Here is a 22,417-nt window from a genome sequence, read left to right as displayed (position 1 = left end):
TCATCTGCACTCGCTGCAATGGCTCAGTGCTGACCTGAATGACTCGGATTTGATCCCCGGCCGCGGCCACAACGGTTGAATTTCGATGGAATCAAAATTCTAAACACTTGTGTACTGTGCGATGTCAGTGCACGCTCAAGATCCGGAGCCCTTCACTACAGCACCCCTCAGAGCCCGAGTTTCTTTGGAACATTAAACCCCATAAACCATCAAACCATTAAACAAGCCTCATATCTCCATCGTGCACAATTCTGAAACCAAATACCAAACACAATATTCTGGCATCTTGAAAAGGAGGCACAGTAATGTTCCGAAGATTAACGCTTTGAAAACAATTAAAAGCCATTCTTTATCCACCCAAAAAACAAGGATGTTCTTATTAATGATGAGGTTATGCCTAATCATTCCAAGATCGAAATACTGAATTCTTTTAAAACTTAAATGACATGCAATGATCACAAAATTACTGACTTGTGTCACTGGATCCATTTATTCTCACAAGCACATCTTCCCTGTGAAAATGAAAATGCTGCTTTATAACTCATTGTTCTGTTCTTAACTAAGCATCGAACAAAAAATAATGCTTAGAATAATATACAGCGTCTCATATGACAACCACTCTAAACCGCTTTTTGCATGAAACACGATAATTATGATGACGGGAATTTTAATGGTGCAAGGGCAGCTTTGGCCAAAAAAATTCATGGCACAAAGCAGGGCCAAAGACCAATTTTCAAGCATTTCACTGAGCAGAAATCGAGCACCAGGCCAGGGGAAAAATTTTACCCACTGCACAATCAACAAGTACTCGGCAAATCTGGGAATCGAGCCCTGCGCACAAGGCTGATGATCAAACAATTGGGCCACCGCTGCGTTAAGACAACATAATGCTGACCCACGATCTGTATACACACACTCTGCTTACTTTCAAAATATAAACCTGAGCTTAAAAACCTCTTTTATTGCACAACTGGCTTCATTATACAGAAGCATCAGAAACACAAGGCTCATCGGTATCTGGCACATATATTCATACTGAACAGTTTATGGTCAACATATGTTAAGACAGTCTTCCAGAATTCCTGAACCTCTGCCACAGTAAAATTTAGTTCTTGAGTGCACACAACAAAAACATTTGCACATATTTTGTTTCAGCTTTACATGTATGAATGTAGCCAACAGTGCAAAAAATGTGTCCATGATTGCATGCACGTTAATTTTATTACAAAAGAACTGCACTTGTGTTAAGCTCAGTCTTTTTATTTTGCATTGTTTATGTTCTTTTTCTATTTCTCAACGTGCAGGTGTACTCACACTGTTTGCCTTTTTAACAAATTATGTGTTTTCCTTCAGAAAGGCAAGTGTACATCCAACTACAATTCTAGCTTTCTCTCCACTTTCCTTATCCTTGTGATGAAAAATAAAGGAATGAGTGACAATGGTCTGCAAGATGACGAGGGAACACCAATAAACAAAACCCAAAAAGCAGATGGCGCCTCTTAAGGGAATCGTGCAATGTTTCCAAACCTACAGCCGTGTTTTACTTTACACAATAATCCCCTTGTCTCACTGCGCATCCCTGGTTTTCAAACTTTGTTATGCCAGTTTTTTCTAGAAAAAACTGCAACATGTGCTGAACAGCCAATCAGCTGTGACAAGCGTGCCAAGTATACCAACTGTTTTGGTTAAAACCGAATTACAAAAAATCAATTCGGTGTCTTTTTTTTTTACTGGAAATCCAACCTATACCCATAATCACAACCACTGTTGCCACCGAAAGCATAAAATTCAGAAGGTACACAGCAAAAGGATATCTCGAGCTAGAACAAAAGCACGCAACACGGCAAACCTATCTTTCCATGGCCAATGCCTCCCCTTCACACATTAGTTCACTCTTCACGAGTACAAGATACAAGATGAAAAATTGTTCGCAAGTGTTCATTCTATGATTATATCTCGTCTTGATCCCCATCAATGGCAATATGGTACCACAAAGCAGGTAGGAATACGGTCCTTACCAGAACATCCTCCTGAACTCCGAATACAAAAACCTTGCGACCAAGCAGCAGATTATTGGAATGTATAACAGTTTATTATAGGTGCTGTAAACAAGGCTGTCAGAAGAGTCAAAAAGCTTTAGGGAACAGTGGTTGCCATTACCCTGCACACCGCAGGTTGCTTGAAAATGTCATGAAGCGAAAGCAGCACTACAGTGGCTTCGCACGGTTATGGTTCTTCACATGTACGTTCAAGTTATGCTTAAATTTGAAAACCATGGGACACAGCTGGCACTGGTACGGCTTCTCGCCTGTGTGAGTACGAAGATGTTTAGTCAGGTCACTCTTTGCTCTAAAGCTCTTGCTGCAATGAGTGCATTGGTAGGGCTTCTCGCCTGTGTGGATGAGCATGTGCTTTTTCAGGCTGAAATTCTGTGCGAAGCGCATGTTGCAACGACTGCAGCAGTATGGCCGTTCGCCAGTATGAGTGCGAAGGTGGCCAGCCAGGTTTCCCTTCCTTGAGAACCCCTTGCCGCAGACGTTGCACAAGAAGGGCTTCTCTGGAGTTTGGACGCAGAGGTGGTGCATGATCTCGGTGCGATTATTGGTGTTGCAGCCGCACTCGGGACACACCAACTGTCGCCCTCCTGCTTGCAATTCACAATGACGCAATGAGTCACGGCTGCTATCAGTAGTGTCCGAGCCTGCGCAGTGGAAGAAAGCATGTTTCTTAACGCAATTCAATATAGTAAAAAGATACATAGGAAACAAATGGATCACATCTCAAGGAGAGTTAATGAGTGGTGAAGCCACTCCTGCATATGCCATCTTAATTTGCAGGCACAAGTGGTGATAAATTCAATAATAATGCTGTTATATAGGCACATTCGATCTTGACAGAGTAAATTTGTATTAAGCTCAAAGCAAATGTAGTGCCGCTACAGGGCCAATCAAATTGCGATCGAGCCTGATCTTGCTCGACTACTAGCCAGCTATTGAAGTGCAATCACGGTTTTCATACCTGGTCAAGAGCTGCTATTTCCGTGCTCAGCAAACATTCAAATGCAGGCTAAAACAAGTGTACGCGGAATACATTACACAGAATGGAAAAAGTCTATTAGGTGCGGCTTGATTACCTCAGTCTCAACACTTCCATAACACTCTTAACTTCATTCACCAGCCTTCACAGAAGCAAAAAAGCATGCAGGCGCAAACACAACAGTGATTTGCATACGTTTGTTATGAAGCCTGGTGCAGCCTCGTCAATTAAAGCCACAAAATTTTTGATCACATTATTTTCTCTTACTTTTACTGGATTTTAAGTCCCATTTATTTTTAATGCGAAAGCATTATATTGCTATGTCCTGTCGGCAAAATGTGTCAGCACAGCAACATCGCCCCATATGGATGAATGTGAAAAAGTTTAATGGTGTTGGGTAATACTTTAATGAGTGTGCAATATGCAGCGGTGAGACTGACCAGTTGTAATTAGTTAATTACACTGACTTCATTATTTTAATGTTCTCGGTCGAGGCATCGTTTTGTGTGAATGTGTTGGTGAAAAAAAATACTTAAGTGTGTAAAAAATATCCTGTGGTTAGATTGCCAACAAAAATTGTAATTAATAAAGTAATAAACAATTTAATTAATGCAAATGTCAAGGTCATGGACAGACAAGTTGCAGTGTGTGAGAGATGACAAAAATAAAGAAAAGAGTAAATTGAAAAATAAAAACATAAAATTTTAAAAATGAAATAAAAGGTGACAAGGGAACAAAAATAAAAGCAAAAATTTTAAAATAATAAAATTTAAAAACTTAAGACAGAAAGAGAGGAAAGAGAAAGGCTTTTGTAATACCGCTCTTAAGCAAACTTAAGTGCAATCATGTAATTTTTGCAACCACTTCTAGTACAAGTTTGTGCACATGTAGCACTGCCTGGCAATAAGCAGGCCAATTCTGTGATCAGAAGTGAGTGGCAACCTGTACTAGATTTACACATCTTGTGTGCCCAAAGCATCAATCGAGATCAGATTAGATCAAGACTGGAAGTGCCCATGTGACAGAAATATAAGACAACTTGGTCTTTAAAATAAGGTTCTGCATATTGCAATCGACATCCATGATCATTACAACTAACAAACAGCAAATCAGCACAAAATCATGGTGTAAAATTAAAGCTACGTACAAACAGCCTAAGCCAGTGTCTGAATTCGAATCAGCGTAGTTGACAAAAAGTGCTAGCAGCACTGCATTCTACAGTGCCTGTCATATTTTCATTTTATCACCAGCCTAGTCTCGTAAAGAAATTCAAAGCCCAACTAAAACATCAAATAGAATAAATTTTGTAAGTAGGACATGCCTACATCTTTTGAGTATTTGCCATGTGCTACAAGACATTTAATTAATGGAAGCAATATTCCAGGATGCTATGTGAGGAGACAACTGAAGTGATTTTTTTGTCACCAGAGCCTCAACATCTCTTTTTTTGTACACAGGTGCTAGAACGAGATATTTTATCACAACAGCTTGGCACTAGGATTATGCACACAGCTAGCTTGCTTAATTCTTCCCGTTGCAACTCCCACTGAAACAAAAGCAGAAAGTTCATGTTACATACTGGAAACATGTCTTCAAGAAATTAGGGCTCCAACATCTGCAAGGTTGTATAAATATCCAAAATCAATTTACTCTTTAGCATTAAAGCTGACAGCAGGTAAAAGGAAGACATCAGAGAACAAGATACCAAAACAACTTCACATGAAAACAACTAGATTACAGGGCATGACAGACAAAATGAATCGGGAAGGCAGCCATTTATGAAAATAGAAGCAGCAATGACCTAAACATGATGAAAAACTCTGGCATGGAGAGTAGCACCAATAGAAATTCCAAGAAGCATAGTCTTGAAACAATTAAGATGAAAAATACAAGGGCGGTCATACATGCCTTATGGAATGGCCAGTAAGTTTCACCACACTGTTCTGGGAGCGTTATGAACAAGGACACAGAGAAACACTTGCACAATGCCCAGCTTTCAGTCATACTCAATGTGCACAGATGTGCCAATACCTTTGTGTCCAAGGTTTTGTGTCTACATACACCATGCATTGAAATCACCAGATGTGCTCATATACAGACCGTTACTCCGAAGCCAATGAGCCACTGCAGTAGCAAAGATGTGGCAAAGAAATAAGGTGAAACGAACCCCACTTTGACACAGACACCAGCCGTTTAGAGCACCGAATATGGTATTCAACAAGCTACAGAGATTGGTTTCTGAAAGGCGGCATCGTGCTGAAGCATCTAGCAGCCTGTACTTTTTGAACTGTTGATATTGCTTGTGATGCCTGCAAAATAAAAAAGGGCAAGGTAGCTGAAGTTCAAGAAAAGTGCAAGAAAAATTCAATGCCAAGGCAGTGATGCGCGTGTGGTTCGTCTAATCAAAAGCTGCAATTTGGTGACCTTATATGGATAATTGGTGTTTTTGGCGGGAAAGGAAATGGCGCAGTATCTGTCTCATATATCGTTAGACACCTGAACCGCACCGTAAGGGAATGGATAAAGGAGAGAACGAGGCCAGATTAAGTGCAATAAAAAAATAAGTGGGAAACTACAAATGGTTCTGATAGACATGAGGAAAAAGGTGTGAACAGGACAGATGCTGGGTCCGTTTTTTTTTTTTTTTTTCAGTTGAACTCGTGCAGTTTGTCTTGTAAGCAGCGTTTTTTTTTCTTCTCTGTGCTGTTGTATGAAGAGTACATGTGGTGCATACTTTTTCAGCCAGTTCTATCCTGAAAGCCAACTATTAAAGCTAATTGTAGTAAGGATTAATTGGCAATTATTAATCTTAAGACTTTGCCATGAAGTACATGTCACCATGCTGCTGCTGATTATGCAAGACGGCAATGTAGCAGCAATAGATGAATGAATGATCTAACTGTGGACACAGAGCATAATTTCTTAGCAAAAACGTATCTGCTTGCTTTTGCATTGTTTGCCAATGATTGCCAGCATTTTAAGGAGTAAATGGCCATATGAGTTGTGAAACGTCTCGTGCTAAGCATCCAATCCTTGAAAAATGGAACCACCCCAAATATACAAGTATATACATTTCATGCCGTCTAAAAACAGACAGTTATATTCACGCACTGTTTCATTTCAGTCTATAGTTAAAGCTGCAGGCAAAAGCGACTGCACAAATTATTCTTTTTCGTTCACTACCTGCTTGCGTACTAGGTTCACATGGCAATAGATGACAATGTGACACACTTTTCTCGGAAGCATTAAGGCAATCACACAAGTTGCAGGAAAAATGCAATAACCATGCGAATAACTCACCTGAGGGTTGTACCAAGTCCCTTTTCATGCGATCACAGAGGAATCAAGGTATCATACCGGACAGACAATAAGAAGCAAAATGAAAGTCACCTCTCGTTTGCTCTGTTTCACAGATGTGCAGCAACCTGCCAGTTTCTTGAAGTGAACAGCACTGTCGATGAAGGGCGACTAAGAGCTGGACAAAGCAAGTTCTGCTCCCAACTAAAGACATATCTCCAAGAAACAGAAAATATGTCCACATGAGCAACGAGGGCGTACTAGTGCTAAAGGTGGGAAGAAACCCTTCAATCTGGTGCGTCCACTCACAGCAACTCGCTACTACCCAAGACAACAGAAGCATGTCTCATGCACATCTATCATTTAAAAAAAAAACCTTAGTAATTTGCCTTGCCAACTGGCAGCACTTGCAATGTCCACTTCATAATCAATCTTCAATCAATGTCATCAGTAAATCGAAATTTGTGAATGTTGAGCCTGAGCTACAACAACCACTGTTACTAAACCACCATTTATTATCTTGGAGCGAACAGCATCCGAGAAGAGGTTCTAAATACCAAGTCCTGTACTGCACTAGGAGGGCTATATATACACTTCTCTTAGCTAAACTGCTAGCATCCTAAAATACAGACTTCATGCAGAAATAGTGCTAGGCTGTGGTTTTTGTTTATTGCTACATCACTGCACCTGGGTGTGGCACTTTACTGTTTCACCTAGTAGATTAACTAGAAGTAAGGCATTCTCTGCAGCAATGCTACAGGCATCCAAATTTTCTCAGCGTAAAGACTGATGGCATTACCTTCACAATGCTTGTCTTGCCATCCTAGTTAACACCACTCTATGTACAATACCATACTCACCTCATGCTGGAAAAAAAAAAAAGAGGCCTGTGCCACACACAGATGTACCATCATGCAAAAGACAATACTGGATGCTCCATTTGGAAAATAAAGAACTCACCATAAGCAAGTTTGTGGGAAGCACCTGTACTTAATTCTCACAATCACACAACAGTCAGGATTCTGCAGTATATTGGGAACTCTTCCGAAGTTTTCACAATGTGTTGAAAATATGGAATCGAAAATATTGCTATGCAAGGAAATGCACCTGTGATGTAAGCTAGCCTTCTTTACCCAACATTTTACAGCGAGAAGCTGCTTAAAGAACATCATCCAGAATAGCCGTCAATGTAATCAGTCGTTTTACGGTGCCACTATAGAAGGAAAGGATGAACGAGAAGAAAAAAATGAGAAATGTTGACAACAGCCAACAACCAAGCTTGTCGTGCTTGGTAAACAGATGCCAAGCTTACCAAGGAGATACCAAGCTAATGTTCCCGTGACAGTTTCTTACTGAGTAACCCCGGTCCATCCATAGCTTAACTGGTCAAGTTTTAAAGGGGGCTCTAATAAAGTTGCGGCATGCCCGGGATATTGAAGCACGCCGCTTCACGAATAGTGTCCAGCAAGAATTTTTTAAATGCGCTTTGTAGAAGCTGAGTTATCTGTAGTTAAAATTCGAGTTTCAGCGTTTTCACGCCTTTCCCTCTCCTCTTTTTACTTCTTGCACGCCTACCTGCACTTCTTGCAGGTAGGCGCTCCTCTGGGAGCGGAGCTTCCCGACCTGCTGGAGCTAAGCGGCTTATTGGCCGCGGCCACGGTAGCTGCCTGACGTCTGAAAGAATCTAACCAATGGCCACCTCTACCCTTGTCTACGCAGATGCGGGAGGCGGAGGAGGGTGTGAGCATAAAAAGGTCGCAGGGAAGGGCTCGCCAACTTTGACGCGTGATTGTGGGTCGTCTGCTGTGTGTAGAAGGGTATTATTTGGCCCAGGTTTTCATGGCAACACACAGCAGTGATTGAGTGAGTTAATGTGCTCTCCTCGGAAGGCGTTTCAGAGCGCCTTTAATCCTATTGGCAGCGAGGTTAGGCTGTGTAAGGTTGTGCACACAGAAAAGCCACCTGCCATGGTTGGCAGGCAGGCGACAAGTGGGTGTGGAGAAACCCCCTTCTCCACCTGTGTAGGCTTTGGGGGGGGAATGGCTGTCACAGGAACACAGGAAGAACCCCCACCCCCCCTCCCCCCCCAAAAAATTAACAGTGATCAAAGAAATGACTTTGTAAAATGAAGAACAGCTAATAATGACAAAAATGGCTCAGTAAAATAAAAATGAGTAAGAAAAATGAAACAATGGCTCACAAATTGCTACATAGTGCATGAAGGCTTCTAATGCTAATGCATTTAAATGAATAATGCAACTAAGTGCCTCCCCCCCCTTTTTAGTTTACCATTTAATGTGGTCATGTTCTCTATAGTGCGACAGCTGGTACAGTTAATCAACTGAAGGAATATTACAAACATGGGCACTAAAATGCACAGTGGGCTGCCAGAATAAACAATGTTGCCTAACATCAAATGCGATAGAGTTCACTTAAAGGGACCCAGAAAGGGGGTCTCAATAAAGGTGCGATATGTCTGTGATGTTAAAAGACGACGGTTCATAATTATCCCCCAGCAAGAATTAATTAAATGCGTTTTGTGGAAGCTGAGTTATATGCAGACAAAATTTGAATTTCCGCGTCTTCGCGCCTTTCCCTCTCCTCTCGCACGCCAAAACGGCGGCGCTCCTCCGCCGGCCCCACTCACTCGGCCCCTCCCCTACCTCCGTCGGCTGCGGCGCGCGCGGAGTGGCCGCGGCCGCTGTAGCACGTAACGTCTGAAAGAATTTGGCGCTGTGAACCAATGATAACTCCCGGCTGGTGACGTCATTTGCAAGACGTGACATCGTCTGCCAGGTTTTCGTGCAAAAGTCCGGCACCACGCGTCGCCACGAGGTGCGAAAGCGGGAATTTTTAAAGATGTATTGTAAATTTCCCACTCGCTTCTGAGGTCTCGTACACCGCATGGACGCTCAGTGGCCTGTACTCTAGATAGTGCAAACATTTTAAAGCCAAGCACAAACGCCCCTTTCTGTGGCCCTTTAAGAATCACTGTGATTTACGCAACATCAGACAGGAAATTGAATCGTACAATACACTGCTGCCTTTATGATATCAATGCAGAAATGCAGGATTCTGAAAATGCTGGAGTTGATTTTCAATTACTGGAATTGTATAGATCAAATACAGTGATCACCGTTTACATGGCTAGAAACCCGATAGCCCTGGTGACCGCAATGACTGCTGTGATCTTAGGGAAGCAACTCAATACAAATGTGGACACTCTGGCTTCAATAGTATCAACAAGGCCCAGCTAGACAAGATTACCTTTTGCCTGTAGATGAATGCTGAATATTTAAGCAAGTACATTAGATAACAATATCATTCACCACAAGAGACCATCCTCAGCTGCCCAATGAACACAGCAGATGAACACAAGAAAGGGATTAACAAACTCAAGTTTAATGCACTGTATATGACATATATAAACAGCAGCCAGACATCATGTAAACCCAGGAAGCAAGACATACAATGTCAGGGTATTACAGGCAGAGAATAAATAAAACAAAATGTCAAATGCAATGACAATAGGCTTCACCTAAGTATGCAAAAACCGCAGAACACAAATTACCATGAGGCACTTACAGGAAGTAAAACTGCAAGCAATGAAAGCATTTTTTGCAGGCTGAGACACTGTACAGCAATTGCTGGTACTGCAGTTTCAATGAAATTAATGGTAGGAATGCTAGTGTGCTTATAAAAGCATCAAGCATGAGTAATCCGTCCACGAGCAGTGCATACGACTGCACGGTTTAATCCATTCCAGGCGAAACATGTGGTAACAACACTCAGAACCAAAGTGCCTCGATTTTGTCAGATTTTACTGCAAACAAGTTAGTGTTTTGCTGATAAGAAGCAATTATGCCCATTCTCCACAGAAAAAAATACAAAAAAACCACATAGCTGCCAATGTGTATCTGATACCTCAGTGCTCTTTTGTGCTTTAAGCAAACCACTGGAAATAAGAACCACATCCACTGCCAAGCATGCAGATGCCCCGTTATTGGAACTTGATCATTACTAAGCGTGCATGTAGTATCACTGAACCCCAGTGCACGTATGGTCTGTCCACTGTAAAAGTTGGCAGCCAGACATTGTCTATGAAGGCACAGCATTGCTTCTGAATTCTAACTCAGATAATAAGTCATGGAAAGCAATATCACTGATGCCCTAATATCCAGGATATTTTGTAGCGGCAGAAAAAAAAAGAAGGGAACATTCATGTGAACTAGTCAATTATAGCAGACAAAAACATGAGTGCACAAAACGGAAAATTGCTCACTCCACTGGAGCCGAATTGTCTGAAAGCATTATATAGATTGTTTCAAAAAGCTTCAATAAACTGCGCATGGTGTAACCAATTTAAAAAACCATCCCCGCACAGTGAGGAGGCCTGGACAGCATGGCAAGTTTTGTACTGATAGATTGTCTACCAGTACAAAACTTGCCATGCTGACCAGGCCTCCTCACTGTGCGGTGAGGTTTTTTAATTGGTTACACCATGCGCAGTTTACTGAAGCTGTTAAAAACAATCTATATTATGCTTTCAGAAAATTCGACACCAGTGGAGTGAGCAATTGTCCGTTTTGTGCACTCTCATGTTTTTGTCTGCTACAATTGGCTAGTTCACATGAATATTCATTTTTTTTTTTCTGCCACTACAAAATATCCTGTTTACAGTGTTTATAAACACTGTAGTCAGAAACAGCCCAAGAACAGAGCAGCAAATGCCCCTCAATGGAGACCTTCCAATCAATGATGTACACCAACTGTCATGATGCCTTTGTCAACTGCCTTCAACATGCTAGCGTGATGGCACAGGTGGCTACCAGGTGCAAGATCGCTGACTGCAATCTTGTGAGCTGTTTCTGACTATAATGCTTGTCAATCAGCATGACACTTGTCATAATGGCCAGGCCACCTCTGTGTGAGGCTACAGATACCAAGTTCTCTTTAAGGCATAGATAAGCAACACAGAAATGGGTTTCAAATGTTTCAGATGCAAAGCGAAATATATATTTTAATTTACATTTATACAATTTGCATTCCAACAAGAGACAGCAATTTCATGAATGGCAACACGCAGATGCAAAAGATACATTCAATGACTGCCAGCAAAAGAGCATGCAACACACTGATAGAGGAGACCTTTTTTTTCCCTCATCATACCTTACATTGGTGCTGAAAGAGCACATTCACGGTAAAATGTTACAGCAGCAAGCTTCTCCTGCAGTTTTACGTATTGAAATAGCTAAAGTGACATTAAGGTGTGATTTTGCAAAAAATTGCCAAAGTAAGACATGATGTTGGGCTAGATGGTTCATGAGATCAGCAAATATAAAGCTGCATGCCCTCTTCGCACAGTTTTATATTTGCCGACACAACCAAACCAAGTGCCAAAAAGGCTGAGAACTTCAACTACACTTTTGTCTGAAATGAAACAAATACGGGTGTGTGAATATTTTAAATTTCGAATAGTTTGCGAATAGTATTCGCAATTCGGATCAATTCGCACCACACTTTTACTATGCAAGTTATTCGGATCTCCCAACTATTCAAAAACAATGAAATTTTCAGTTCATCTAGCTGAATTTGTGCTCAAACACCGCAGCATTTACAAAGGGCACTCACCAGTTACAGTATATCGCACTCTTCACTTCAATTAACCCATTCTTCCCTGCCTGAATCGACTGCCAGAAAATGGCGAAACCGCAGTCGCTGTAATGATAAGCATGGAACGCTGCGTTTTCACAACTGTCAGTTTCTTGTCATGCCACACAATGGGGTTCAGAAGGTATGGTTCTGCTGACATTGTCACCCAAGTTGCCATGCCCCTCCGATAACAACCTCAGATGTCACATCTCTAGTGGGTGATATCTCGACGCTTCAAAAAATATTACGCCCACGATAGCATTCAGCAATCTCCTTTAAAGAAGGCTGCCGAACGCTGTCATCAAGCATTCCAAGCTGTATTCATTTTAAGTGGATCAGCATAGAAAGAACAGCTGCCGTCACAAACTGTCATATTAGCCATTTTTGTTGAACAAATTTATGTTATGCGCAGATTTGTACCCAACTAAGTAATTTGCGAGCATGCTACCTTTACTGCATGACGCTCCCCATTTATGTAATGCCTGGTAGGCCTTATGGGTATAATAAGTTATGCTAACAAGTAAAATAAAGTTTGTGTGCAGTGCACTTTTTTTTCTCAGTAGACTGGTTTTGTGAGAAAAAAAAAATGTTTTTTTATTTATTCAAAAATACTAGGTTCAATTTGCAACCAATTTCTATAACTCCTATTTGCTTCACAAAGAAAAATTTCATATTCACACACCTGCAGAAACAAGTTAACCAAATCTGCCATCTCTGTGCCCTAAAACAGCTCCAATATGTCAATTTTAGCACTGCATAGTGGAAAACCTTGTACCAATGGAAAGAGGTGCTACCTGCACATGGTACGATTTCAATCCTAGTCATGCATGTGTGGGAGCTCAATAGGCCCGCATTTCTTATTTCTTATGAAGCAATGGCACCCAAACAGTGGCTCTGTGCGAGTGTTCTCTGAGAATATGTTAACACCTTTCTCACACAAAGAACTGGTTAACGTTAGCACAACAGGGCAAATGTGACCACAGTGAATGTTAGTAAAAGGCAGACTATGAAATGTGGTTTCTCTTTAGGTGGTAATTTAATCGGTAGCGGTCTATGAAAGCCTTTGAGCAGAACTGGCACTGAAATGGTTTCTCGTTCTTGTGGGCTAGCACATGCCGCACAAGATGCTCTTTTCGATAGAAGGCCATGGGGCACAGCTGGCACTGGAATGGCTTTTCACCTGTGTGGATGCGCAGGTGTGTTTTCAGGGATCTCGAGTCAGCAAAGCCCCTTCCGCAGTAGTCGCACTGATACGGACGCTCACCTGTGTGGGTGCGGATGTGTGACACCAAGGCGCCTCTTCGTGTAAAGCAGCTGCCGCAGTAGCTGCACTGATGTGAAGCTTCGCCACTGTGGATGCGAAGGTGACTAACCAGGTGGCCTCTCTGTGGGAAGCCCCTGCCACAGAAGGAGCACTGGTGGCACTGCTTGCCTGTGTGTTCATCCACGTCATCTCCCATGTTGGTAGAAACATAAGTCACAGCACACGGTGCGAGATACTCGCCAGCACACAAACTTTGCCCAGGAGGCTCGCCAGGCCCGTAAGGTGTTGCGCCCGTCCCTGCATCGTGAAAGCCAGAGCACTTTCAATAAAAACTGGACCCCTTACGTCACAGTCACTCAGAATATTGGCCGCGAGGCAATGAATGCACAGTGAATGTGGAAGGCAACCTTAAGCAACAGCTGTGTAAGGATGTGCACATTCCGATTCAGAAGGTCCAACCTGAAGAAAACACACCTTTCAGACAAGGTTTTCTAATTCAACATTTGCACACAGCTCACGCCAACATAACTTGTAGCTACCTCAAGACTACCTTGAGAATAGGCACCCATGGTGAACAACTTACAAGCCACACATGCCCTAGCCCATGTGTTCACAACATCCCTGGCTTCCCTAATACTGCCTTATAAATTTCATGAGGCTAAGACCATTTTTCAAAAACAAACTAGTGACAGATTGCCATTAAGTACACCTGTAGTATAGAAGCTCTTGCTAGTCATACTTTTATGCTCATTACCTGCACACCTGAATACCTTCAGAAAATGGCCACAGGGAAGAAACTGATACTTATTTTCTTAGGAAGTCAACCCACAACTACCCACAAATGTAGTCAAAATGTTCAATATGGATACCGTGCTCCTCCAGTGTCTCAAAAAATAAAATTAGCAATGTCACTACACTCCGTTTCATACATAGCAGTCAATGCTGCCAAAGCTAGCGCACCTGTTCACGCAGGCTAAGTCGGTGCTAAAAAAGTAGTTTTCCACTGCTATGTTTTTCAAAAAAAAAAGTAGTTTTCAAAAAACGAAGTGCCCCGCCGCGGTGGCTCAGTGGTTAGGGCGCTCGACTACTGATCCGGAGTTCCCGGGTTCGAACCCGACCGCGGCGGCTGCGTTTTTATGGAGGAAAAACGCTAAGGCGCCCGTGTGCTGTGCGATGTCAGTGCACGTTAAAGATCCCCAGGTGGTCGAAATTATTCCGGAGCCCTCCACTACGGCACCTCCTTCTTCCTTTCTTCTTTCACTCCCTCCCTTATCCCTTCCCTACAGCGCGGTTCAGGTGTCAAAGATATATGAGACAGATACTGCGCCATTTCCTTTCCCCAAAAACCAATTATTATTATTATTAAAAACGAAGTGAACACAGGCATATTTCATTGCGACAAATCTCAAGTACCGACAAATCTCAAGTACCGTCACTGGCAACCCCCTACACTTCATTTTCCCACTCACCACATTTTTATTCTGCGACTCACCGGGACTTTGAGAAGCAAAAATGACATGTGGCGGTACGATACGTGGCTGGTATGGCAAATCGCTGACTCGATATGCGCCTAAATAGTGGTTCACACTCAGTGAAAAAAGGCAGCCGAACAGTGAGCGCCTCACGGCTTCGACCATGTCTCCTAACGCTAGCACTTCATTTTTGTACCGCTCTTTGTTTTCATCCAAGCACTCACAAGGCTTCGAGAAGAAGGAATTATACATGGCGAAGTAATATGGTTTAACACGTGCACTAGGTCTGCAGCCTCCGCAGCGTTGAGCGACATGTATGAAACGGTATAGCTTGGCGCCTGCTCCTGTCTCCACTATTTGTTAGGGCTTAGGTTCGTGGCTGTTGTGAGAAACAATTGATGAAAACAACAAAGCAAGGAGGTCTATAAAAAGCTTAGAGAGGCTATCATTTTTCAACAGCTTTACAATAAAATAAAAATTCCCATCCTATATAGTTAGCAATGAATGTGATAACACACTTCAGAGCTTTCAGCGTACAGCCATCAAATGAAAAGACAAAATAAATACAGAGACAACACTTCTCTACTTATTACAACAGAAAGTGGCCAGCAGTGACAAGAAGCCAAACAAAAAGAGGAACAGAAGATGCATGGCTACAAGGTACACGCACACAGCAACAGGGACAGCTCAGGCAGCGTTGCCAATGCTATACTCAAGGTTAAACGTGAACTTGAGCAGTTTATGAAAAACGACAACAATCCAGGAAAAGTTTGGTATATTTTCTACCAACAAATGCTACAGGGCACTCCAATTCTTACTCGAAAAAAAAAAAACAAAATTTTTTCAAACTATGCGGACTTTGAATTAATGGGAGCCTTTTTATACATTTCATGCTGACAGGACCAAAAACTCGCTTCGAATAAACTGGCTTTTGAATTTAGAAAGCATCCGCTATATTAAATTTGTATTAGTCACGACCCTCATTTTAAATTAGTCAAAATGTTATGGGTTTTTCTTCCAATAACTGACTGCATTGCAAAAAAAAGCAGTTTCTACTTCCCTTCAAGAGCCACTTTCATTAAGAAGCATTGGTATAAAGCCAGACAAAAAAAAAAAGATATGATGGTAACAACTCAATGGAATTCAATCACAGGGCTGTGGAACCACAGTGAATAACCAGGGCACTTGTGCAAGGGTGATGCACTAGAGCTAAAGAAGCCGGATGAGGAATGCTGCACAAAGTGCACAATCATACTGGTCACATGTTTCATAAGCACATTTCATACCTCAATCAGAGCCTTCACCAATACACTAGAATGTTCTGTTAGTGTCCAGCTTCAAGCTAGACATGGAATCTTTCAGAGTCACCGTCATTCCTTGGCATGATGGAAAAAGTCCAGAGCCCCCCGCACTGTGCACAGACGCCACATTTGCATACTTAGGATTGTCAACAGTGGCCAACTTCCTGCAATATGGAGAAAAGCAGCATCAGTAAAAGAAAAACAACCCCAATCCAACAAGCCACACTTATACGTCAGATATGCATTCAACAAAAGCAATTTGGTGGCCCCAAGTGCACCTGGACAGCACTTAGTTAAGACATACAATGGGCCCTTAATACTGTGCAAACTCTTACTAACGACTACTGAAATGTATTTGGAAGCAGATTGTGATACACTGGAACCACTTGCTGCACGTTTTTATAGCTTCTCAGTGTAAACCCTTGATCTGGGCTGGGCCACCCCAAGAGGTGGAGACAATTCTAAAAAGTCGTCTGTCTAATCGATAGCTGTTACAATCACTGACAAGAAGCATGCTTTTGTGTTTGCAAGCTGACACACGATCTGATCTCTCGCACAACAGCTCAGAGAGAACGACAAACGCCTGGTAAACTGCAACCAAATTGTAAAAAGAGTATCTCCTCCTACTTCTCAACCTCGGGATGAAGTTTTATGCTGGACAACTCGATAAGTCCTAGAAAAAAACATCTCAATCAGCAATTTTGTCTTGTAAGCATGTTATGTGACAATGACAAGTTAGTTGTCTTTACAATCCTAACTCAGGCAGCCATGACAGCAGCAATTTAATCTGCACTAGCAGCGAAACATTTCACAGCTTCTGCCTGCTGTTACTGGTCATAGCGTGAACATGCCAGGATAAGTCTTGATATATAACAAGGTTTAGAAGCTTCTCATCAAGCATGACGTGAGGCCATCAGCATCTGAAATCCAACATTATAGATCAGACAGAGTCCCAAATGTTTGTTTTTGCTGTTTTGCTCACATTAGCTGCAAAAAAAATTGTCACTATTTTACACAAAACACTAACCTTAACAAGCAATGTCTTTTTGTTCAACCATTAATTTGTACACGGAGAGCTTAGCAACAAGCAGCATGGCTAACATGTTTTTTGCTCTGCACAAACCGACGTCAAAGGCCTATTTTTCAAAGCATTTCACCCAAGAGAAGCCATAAATATATAAATTGGCCATGCAGGTGATTCCTCATGAAAATGAATTATTCAAGACAAGTCATAGAAAGTAAGAGCAGACTAAGCAATCTATAACAACATACAGACATAATGAACGTAAGAAAGATTGGTTTGGCTTATGGGGGTTTAACGTCCCAAAGAGACTCAGGCTATGAGGGACGCCGTAGTGGAGGAACGTAAGAAAGAATAAGAGTCATAATGATGTCAGTAAAGTTCAGTAACAGCTGTATGCATGAGCAAGGCAGCTGCCCGCTAAAATCTGGCCATTGTTAAGTGCTGCAGATTAAACAAAGCCGCAGGTTGAACCTCATTCAGACTCTAGTACGAGATGAAATGACAATGCCAGAACTCCTGTTACGACCATGACGTAAAAATGCACATGAAGAACTTGGCTTCATTTAATCAAGAAAAAACCAGTAAAGAACACAGTAACAAACATTAAGGCTCACCTCCTTAGACTGCAAAGCATAAAGCAAAGCAAAGATTAACATGACATTTCTTTCACAACAATCATCTCGGGACGGGAATTACATTTCGTATTAATAAGAAAGAATTAGCAAACTCTTTCGACCAATGGTCGGATGCAAGAACAATACAAATAAAAATATGCGTATTTTTGATGCCATTTTAAAAATTTTGCGTCGGAAATAAATATCCGAAGCACTGCGAGTTGTTCTCTATGACATTTGATAACTTCATGACTAGCTTTGCTATCACAAGCACACAACAGTCACAACGAAGAAAAAGAATATTCTAAACCTAAACAAAACCTCCCCACATGCCAAATATACTTCTCCATTGGTAGTGCTTCTTCCATGCTACTTCCATGGAAACATGCAAAGATTACATTCATTCCAAATCCAGGCAAGAAATTGTGTATAGAGAATCTACGCCCAATCTCTTTAACATCCTGCTTAGGAAAGTTAATGGAACATATAATTCTCAATCGGCTACAAGAATACGCTGAGGACAATAACTTACTCGCTAACTCCATGCTAGGCTTCAGGGCTAATCTTTCTACCCAAGATGTTATGCTGCAACTCAAGGCAGACATAATAGACATGGAACGCAGCAGAGGAACTAAAGCCATATTAGGCTTGGATTTGAACAAGGCGTTTGATAACGTCACGCACCATGCTATCTTAAGGAATCTCTCGGACATCAACCCAGGGGAAAGAACTTTCCAGTACATCGTCATTTCTCAGTAACAGAACGGCAGAGATAGCAGTGGGAGAGATTACATCAGACTATCTCACTTGGAGGTAAAGGAACGCCACAGGGCTCAGTCCTGTCACCCTTCCTTTTTAATCTCTCACTAATTAAAATTCCTTCTAAATTATCAGCCCTCCCGGGGCTGCAAGACACATTCTACGCAGATGATATCACTTTATGGACCACAACTGGCAGCGATGGTCAGATAGAGGATACCCTGCAACACGCTGTAGACATAATACAAGACCTGGCGGGTAAAGCAGGGCTAACCTGCTCGCCCTCCAAGTCCGAATTATTTCTAATCAGATACAAACCAAAGGGCCCTCGAGCACAAAATTACAAACCTCCGCCTCCACTGAAAATCTGGGTGGAAGGGCTCCCTGTAAAGGAAGTTCAAACTATAAGAATCCTAGGACTCTTCCTTCAGTCGAACCGGAAGAACAAGGAAACACTAGAAAAACTCCAGACAACCGTCAATATGACGGTAAGACTAATTAGACGAATTGCAAGCAAATGGAAGGGAGTGAAGGAGACAGAACTTTGCAAAATAGTACAAGCATTTGTAATAAGCAGGCTTGTCTACGCACTCCCATACTTAAAATTAGACAGTAGTGAAAAAGCCAAAGTAGAGTCTATGATTAGAACAGCATACAAGGTAGCATTAGGGCTACCGAACTGTACCTCCACCGAAAGGTTTCTGGGCTTGGGAGTACACAACACCTTAGACGAGCTTACAGAGGCACACTTAACAATGCAGAGAGGCCGGCTTTCCCGCACCAAAGCAGGAAGAACCATACTTGATCGTTTAGGACTAGGCATACAGTTGCCACCCCAAGATACCAAAACACAGATACCTAAACGCATCGCTAAGGTAATAAGAGTTAAGCCACTAGCTAAGAATATGCATCCTGCTCACCACGAGGGGAGAAGAAGGGCTAGGGCAAAAGCTTTACACAACATATACAACCAAGATGAACATGCAATATATGTAGATGCCGCAGAATAACCCCAGAAACAAGCGTTCGCACTCACGGCGGTGGATACGCAAGGTAGACTGATAGTCTCCGGCACTACCATAACGAAATCCTCGGAAACGGCAGAAGAGGCGACAATCGCCCTTGCTATCATTAACACAGAAGCTACTACCATACTCAGCGACTCTAAATTTGCCATACGCAATTATGCGAGGGGCAGAATTTCTCAGGCAGCAATGAGCATATTGGGTCAAACCAAAGACTTAGACAGAATTATTGAATTGATATGGGTCCCGGCTCACTCGGGGAACCCTGGTAACGAAGCGGCACACATAACAGCTCGAGGATTCGTCAGCCGAGCAGGGGACGCTGTCGTTGCTGAGAGTTTTTCAAAGGACGGCCTATCATCTTTTCACGATATTACTAATCATTTTAAACTTGAAAGGAGGATATTCCCTCCTCCAGACAAAGCCTTTAATAAGGAGCAGGAGACCACTTGGAGGCGACTCCAGACGCGATCCTTCATGACGCCTTACCTGTTGTCAAAATTCTACCCCAGTGAATACGACCCTGCATGTACATTATGTGGTGATTTAGCCACTTATGATCACCTATTGTGGAATTGTAAAGAAAAGCCGCCCCCGAAATCTCTAATGCAGGTTCCTACTCCCGAGCAGTGGGAGGCCGTGTTGGTCAGCTCAGACTTGGGAGTTCAAACCCGGGTCATTGAATGGGCTACCCAGGTCGCTGTCAGCCGTGGACTGATAGCCACCTAGCACGGATCGTCTGCATTCTGCCTTTTCTGACGAATTAAATGTTTTCCAATCCAATCCATGCTACTGTACACAATTGCCAAGTGGAAAGCCAAATCTGTTTATTCTAAAATCTTAGCACATCTCACTTCTCTTTGTCAATATGGCACCATGTACTAACACCATGCAGCACAGACCTAGTCCAAAAGTGCAAGACAGGATCAACAAAAGGCACACTGACAAGACAGGCTCTGTCAGTGCCTGTCATCGTTGTTTTTCTGGTCTTTCAGCATTGCCTGTTTCAGCACCAGTCTTGCCTTAACTGTGCCTTTATTTGCCTTGTTGTTTTGTGTTGTTCCTTCAAGCATACAAGTCACAGAGGCTTTGACATCAAATCTTGGCCATGGCAGCCAAATTTCTATAGAGGCTGAATATAAAAATGCATGTGCTGTGTGATGTCAGTGCTGATTGGACAACCACCAGTGGTTTAAATAAATCCATGGCCCATCCCTGTGGGGTTCCTTTAAAGCCCAGATACAGCTTCGGGACGTTAAGCCCACATAGTATACTGCACCATGCTTCTTAACGCAGCGGCTGCCATGTCACAACTGTGCCTTTCATTTGCCCCATCTTTCAGCACCACACCCTCAAGATACCATAGGATAACAAACTAACCAAAATCACAACTTTCACCGAATACTAAAAGCACACACCAGAGCTTCTTCAAGAAACGGAGGAGGTATACGAGTGATCATTTTCTAGTGACTTTGCAGTTGCCCCCTACACACAAACACTCTCATGCAAAAGTGACACTTGAAAGGTTTATCACTCTTGTGAGTCTGCATATGTTGTAGGGTGCGATTGCACGGACACAGTTGACACCGGTATGGCTTCTCGCCTGTATGAACATGAAGCTGTGTTGTCAGACTGTTCCTCACTAGAAAGAACTGGCCACAATGAACGCAGTGCTATGGCTTCTTGCCCACGTGGATTTGAACAAGGTGCTCTGCAAGGACGACCCTCCTTCTGAAGATCTTGCTGCAATTGGTGAATTGGAAGAGGGCACTCTTCGGTGTGCACGATTCCTGATGGTGTTGTGAAAACTCATGGCGCAACCACACTCAAGGCACAGGAACTGGTGTCGTCCTGATTTTGATAGAGGAACTGCTAGAAAGGTTAAGTGCTAAAATCAAAAATGTCAACAGATAGCCTTAAAACCTGAAAGAAAAAACACACCATACCAACTCAGGACTTTCATCTTTCACAAATGTTTCTTCTCTTTTTTTTCTCCAGCCTTTCCTCCATATTAACACTGAAGTGTGACGGGTTGAGGTGTCACGGTGCAATTGAAGAATGCAGCACCAACCTGGTGCTTGCTGAACAATCTGGATACCAGTGCTGCACAGCTACATCCAAAGCAAATTAAAGATTTTGTAAGCTTATGAGAAACATGTTATCCACAATTCACAGTCCTGACATATCTCTCCAATTCTTTACAAACTCTCGCATCCTTCACTGGCACTGCAGTTCAGAATGCCAGTATGACACAAGAAAAAAATGTCAGGACAGCCCTATGTGAAAAGACTTTGGAGGCATAGCAAAACGATCAGAAGGAATGAGCGAGGTAGTCATTTATGAAAATGGCAGCAGCAACAGCACAAGACCAAAATTTTAGGCACGGATGGCACCACAAACACAGGTTCATCGTAAGAAATCTTGCCTTGTAATGCTTTAGTCAAGAAATGCCAAACACTATGAAAAAAGAACCAAGAATGAAACCTTAGCATTCCTTATGATATGATTGTGAAATCTGGGCTCTTTTTCATAGCAGTTGCATGCACGAGTACTCAGCAACTTGTGCAGCCTAGCTGACAGCTGCAGTCCTTAAGCATAGCAGTATGCACGTGCAGCACATGTTGAAATCACTGCACGTGCTATTCTACAATCAACTTATGTTCACAAAGGTGGGTGTTAAATACGTACATCGACATGTTCTGAAGCAATGCTTTTTTTTGCCTTCTTAATATGAATTCCAACGCCTTTTCGCAAATAGCACAAAGGGCTTGTGTGGCTTTCAGTGAGCTAGAACGACAACCAGAACTAGGTGTTTGATTCTTACAAAAAGCATTACCAGTATTGAGGAGGACCTTTCTTGTTCAACAACGCTCTCACGCAAAGCCAAAGCTAGCACCAGTGCTGACATTCCGTCCCCATGGCTGATGCCAATTAAAGGGCCACAGAAAGGGGTGTTTGAGCTTGGCTTTGAAA

The 22,417-nt window shown here is 42.4% G+C and overlaps 1 protein-coding gene across 1 annotated transcript in view; it reads right to left on the bottom strand.

Annotated features, from left to right (window-relative positions):
* LOC144134316 (uncharacterized) overlaps positions 1-22,417 on the bottom strand; it is a 63,065-nt gene that overhangs the window by 35,780 nt on the left and 4,868 nt on the right. The window contains exons 2-4 of the mRNA XM_077667254.1: positions 16,160-16,186; positions 13,250-13,546; positions 2,212-2,701 (exon numbers count right to left, since the gene is read on the bottom strand). Coding sequence (XP_077523380.1) covers positions 2,212-2,701; positions 13,250-13,546; positions 16,160-16,186 — 814 coding nt within the window. The remainder of the gene's footprint in view (positions 1-2,211; positions 2,702-13,249; positions 13,547-16,159; positions 16,187-22,417) is intronic.

Source organism: Amblyomma americanum, chromosome 5 (genome assembly GCF_052857255.1).
Source record: "Amblyomma americanum isolate KBUSLIRL-KWMA chromosome 5, ASM5285725v1, whole genome shotgun sequence".
NCBI lineage: Eukaryota > Metazoa > Arthropoda > Arachnida > Ixodida > Ixodidae > Amblyomma > Amblyomma americanum.
This window is presented reverse-complemented; position numbering and strand designations above follow the sequence as displayed.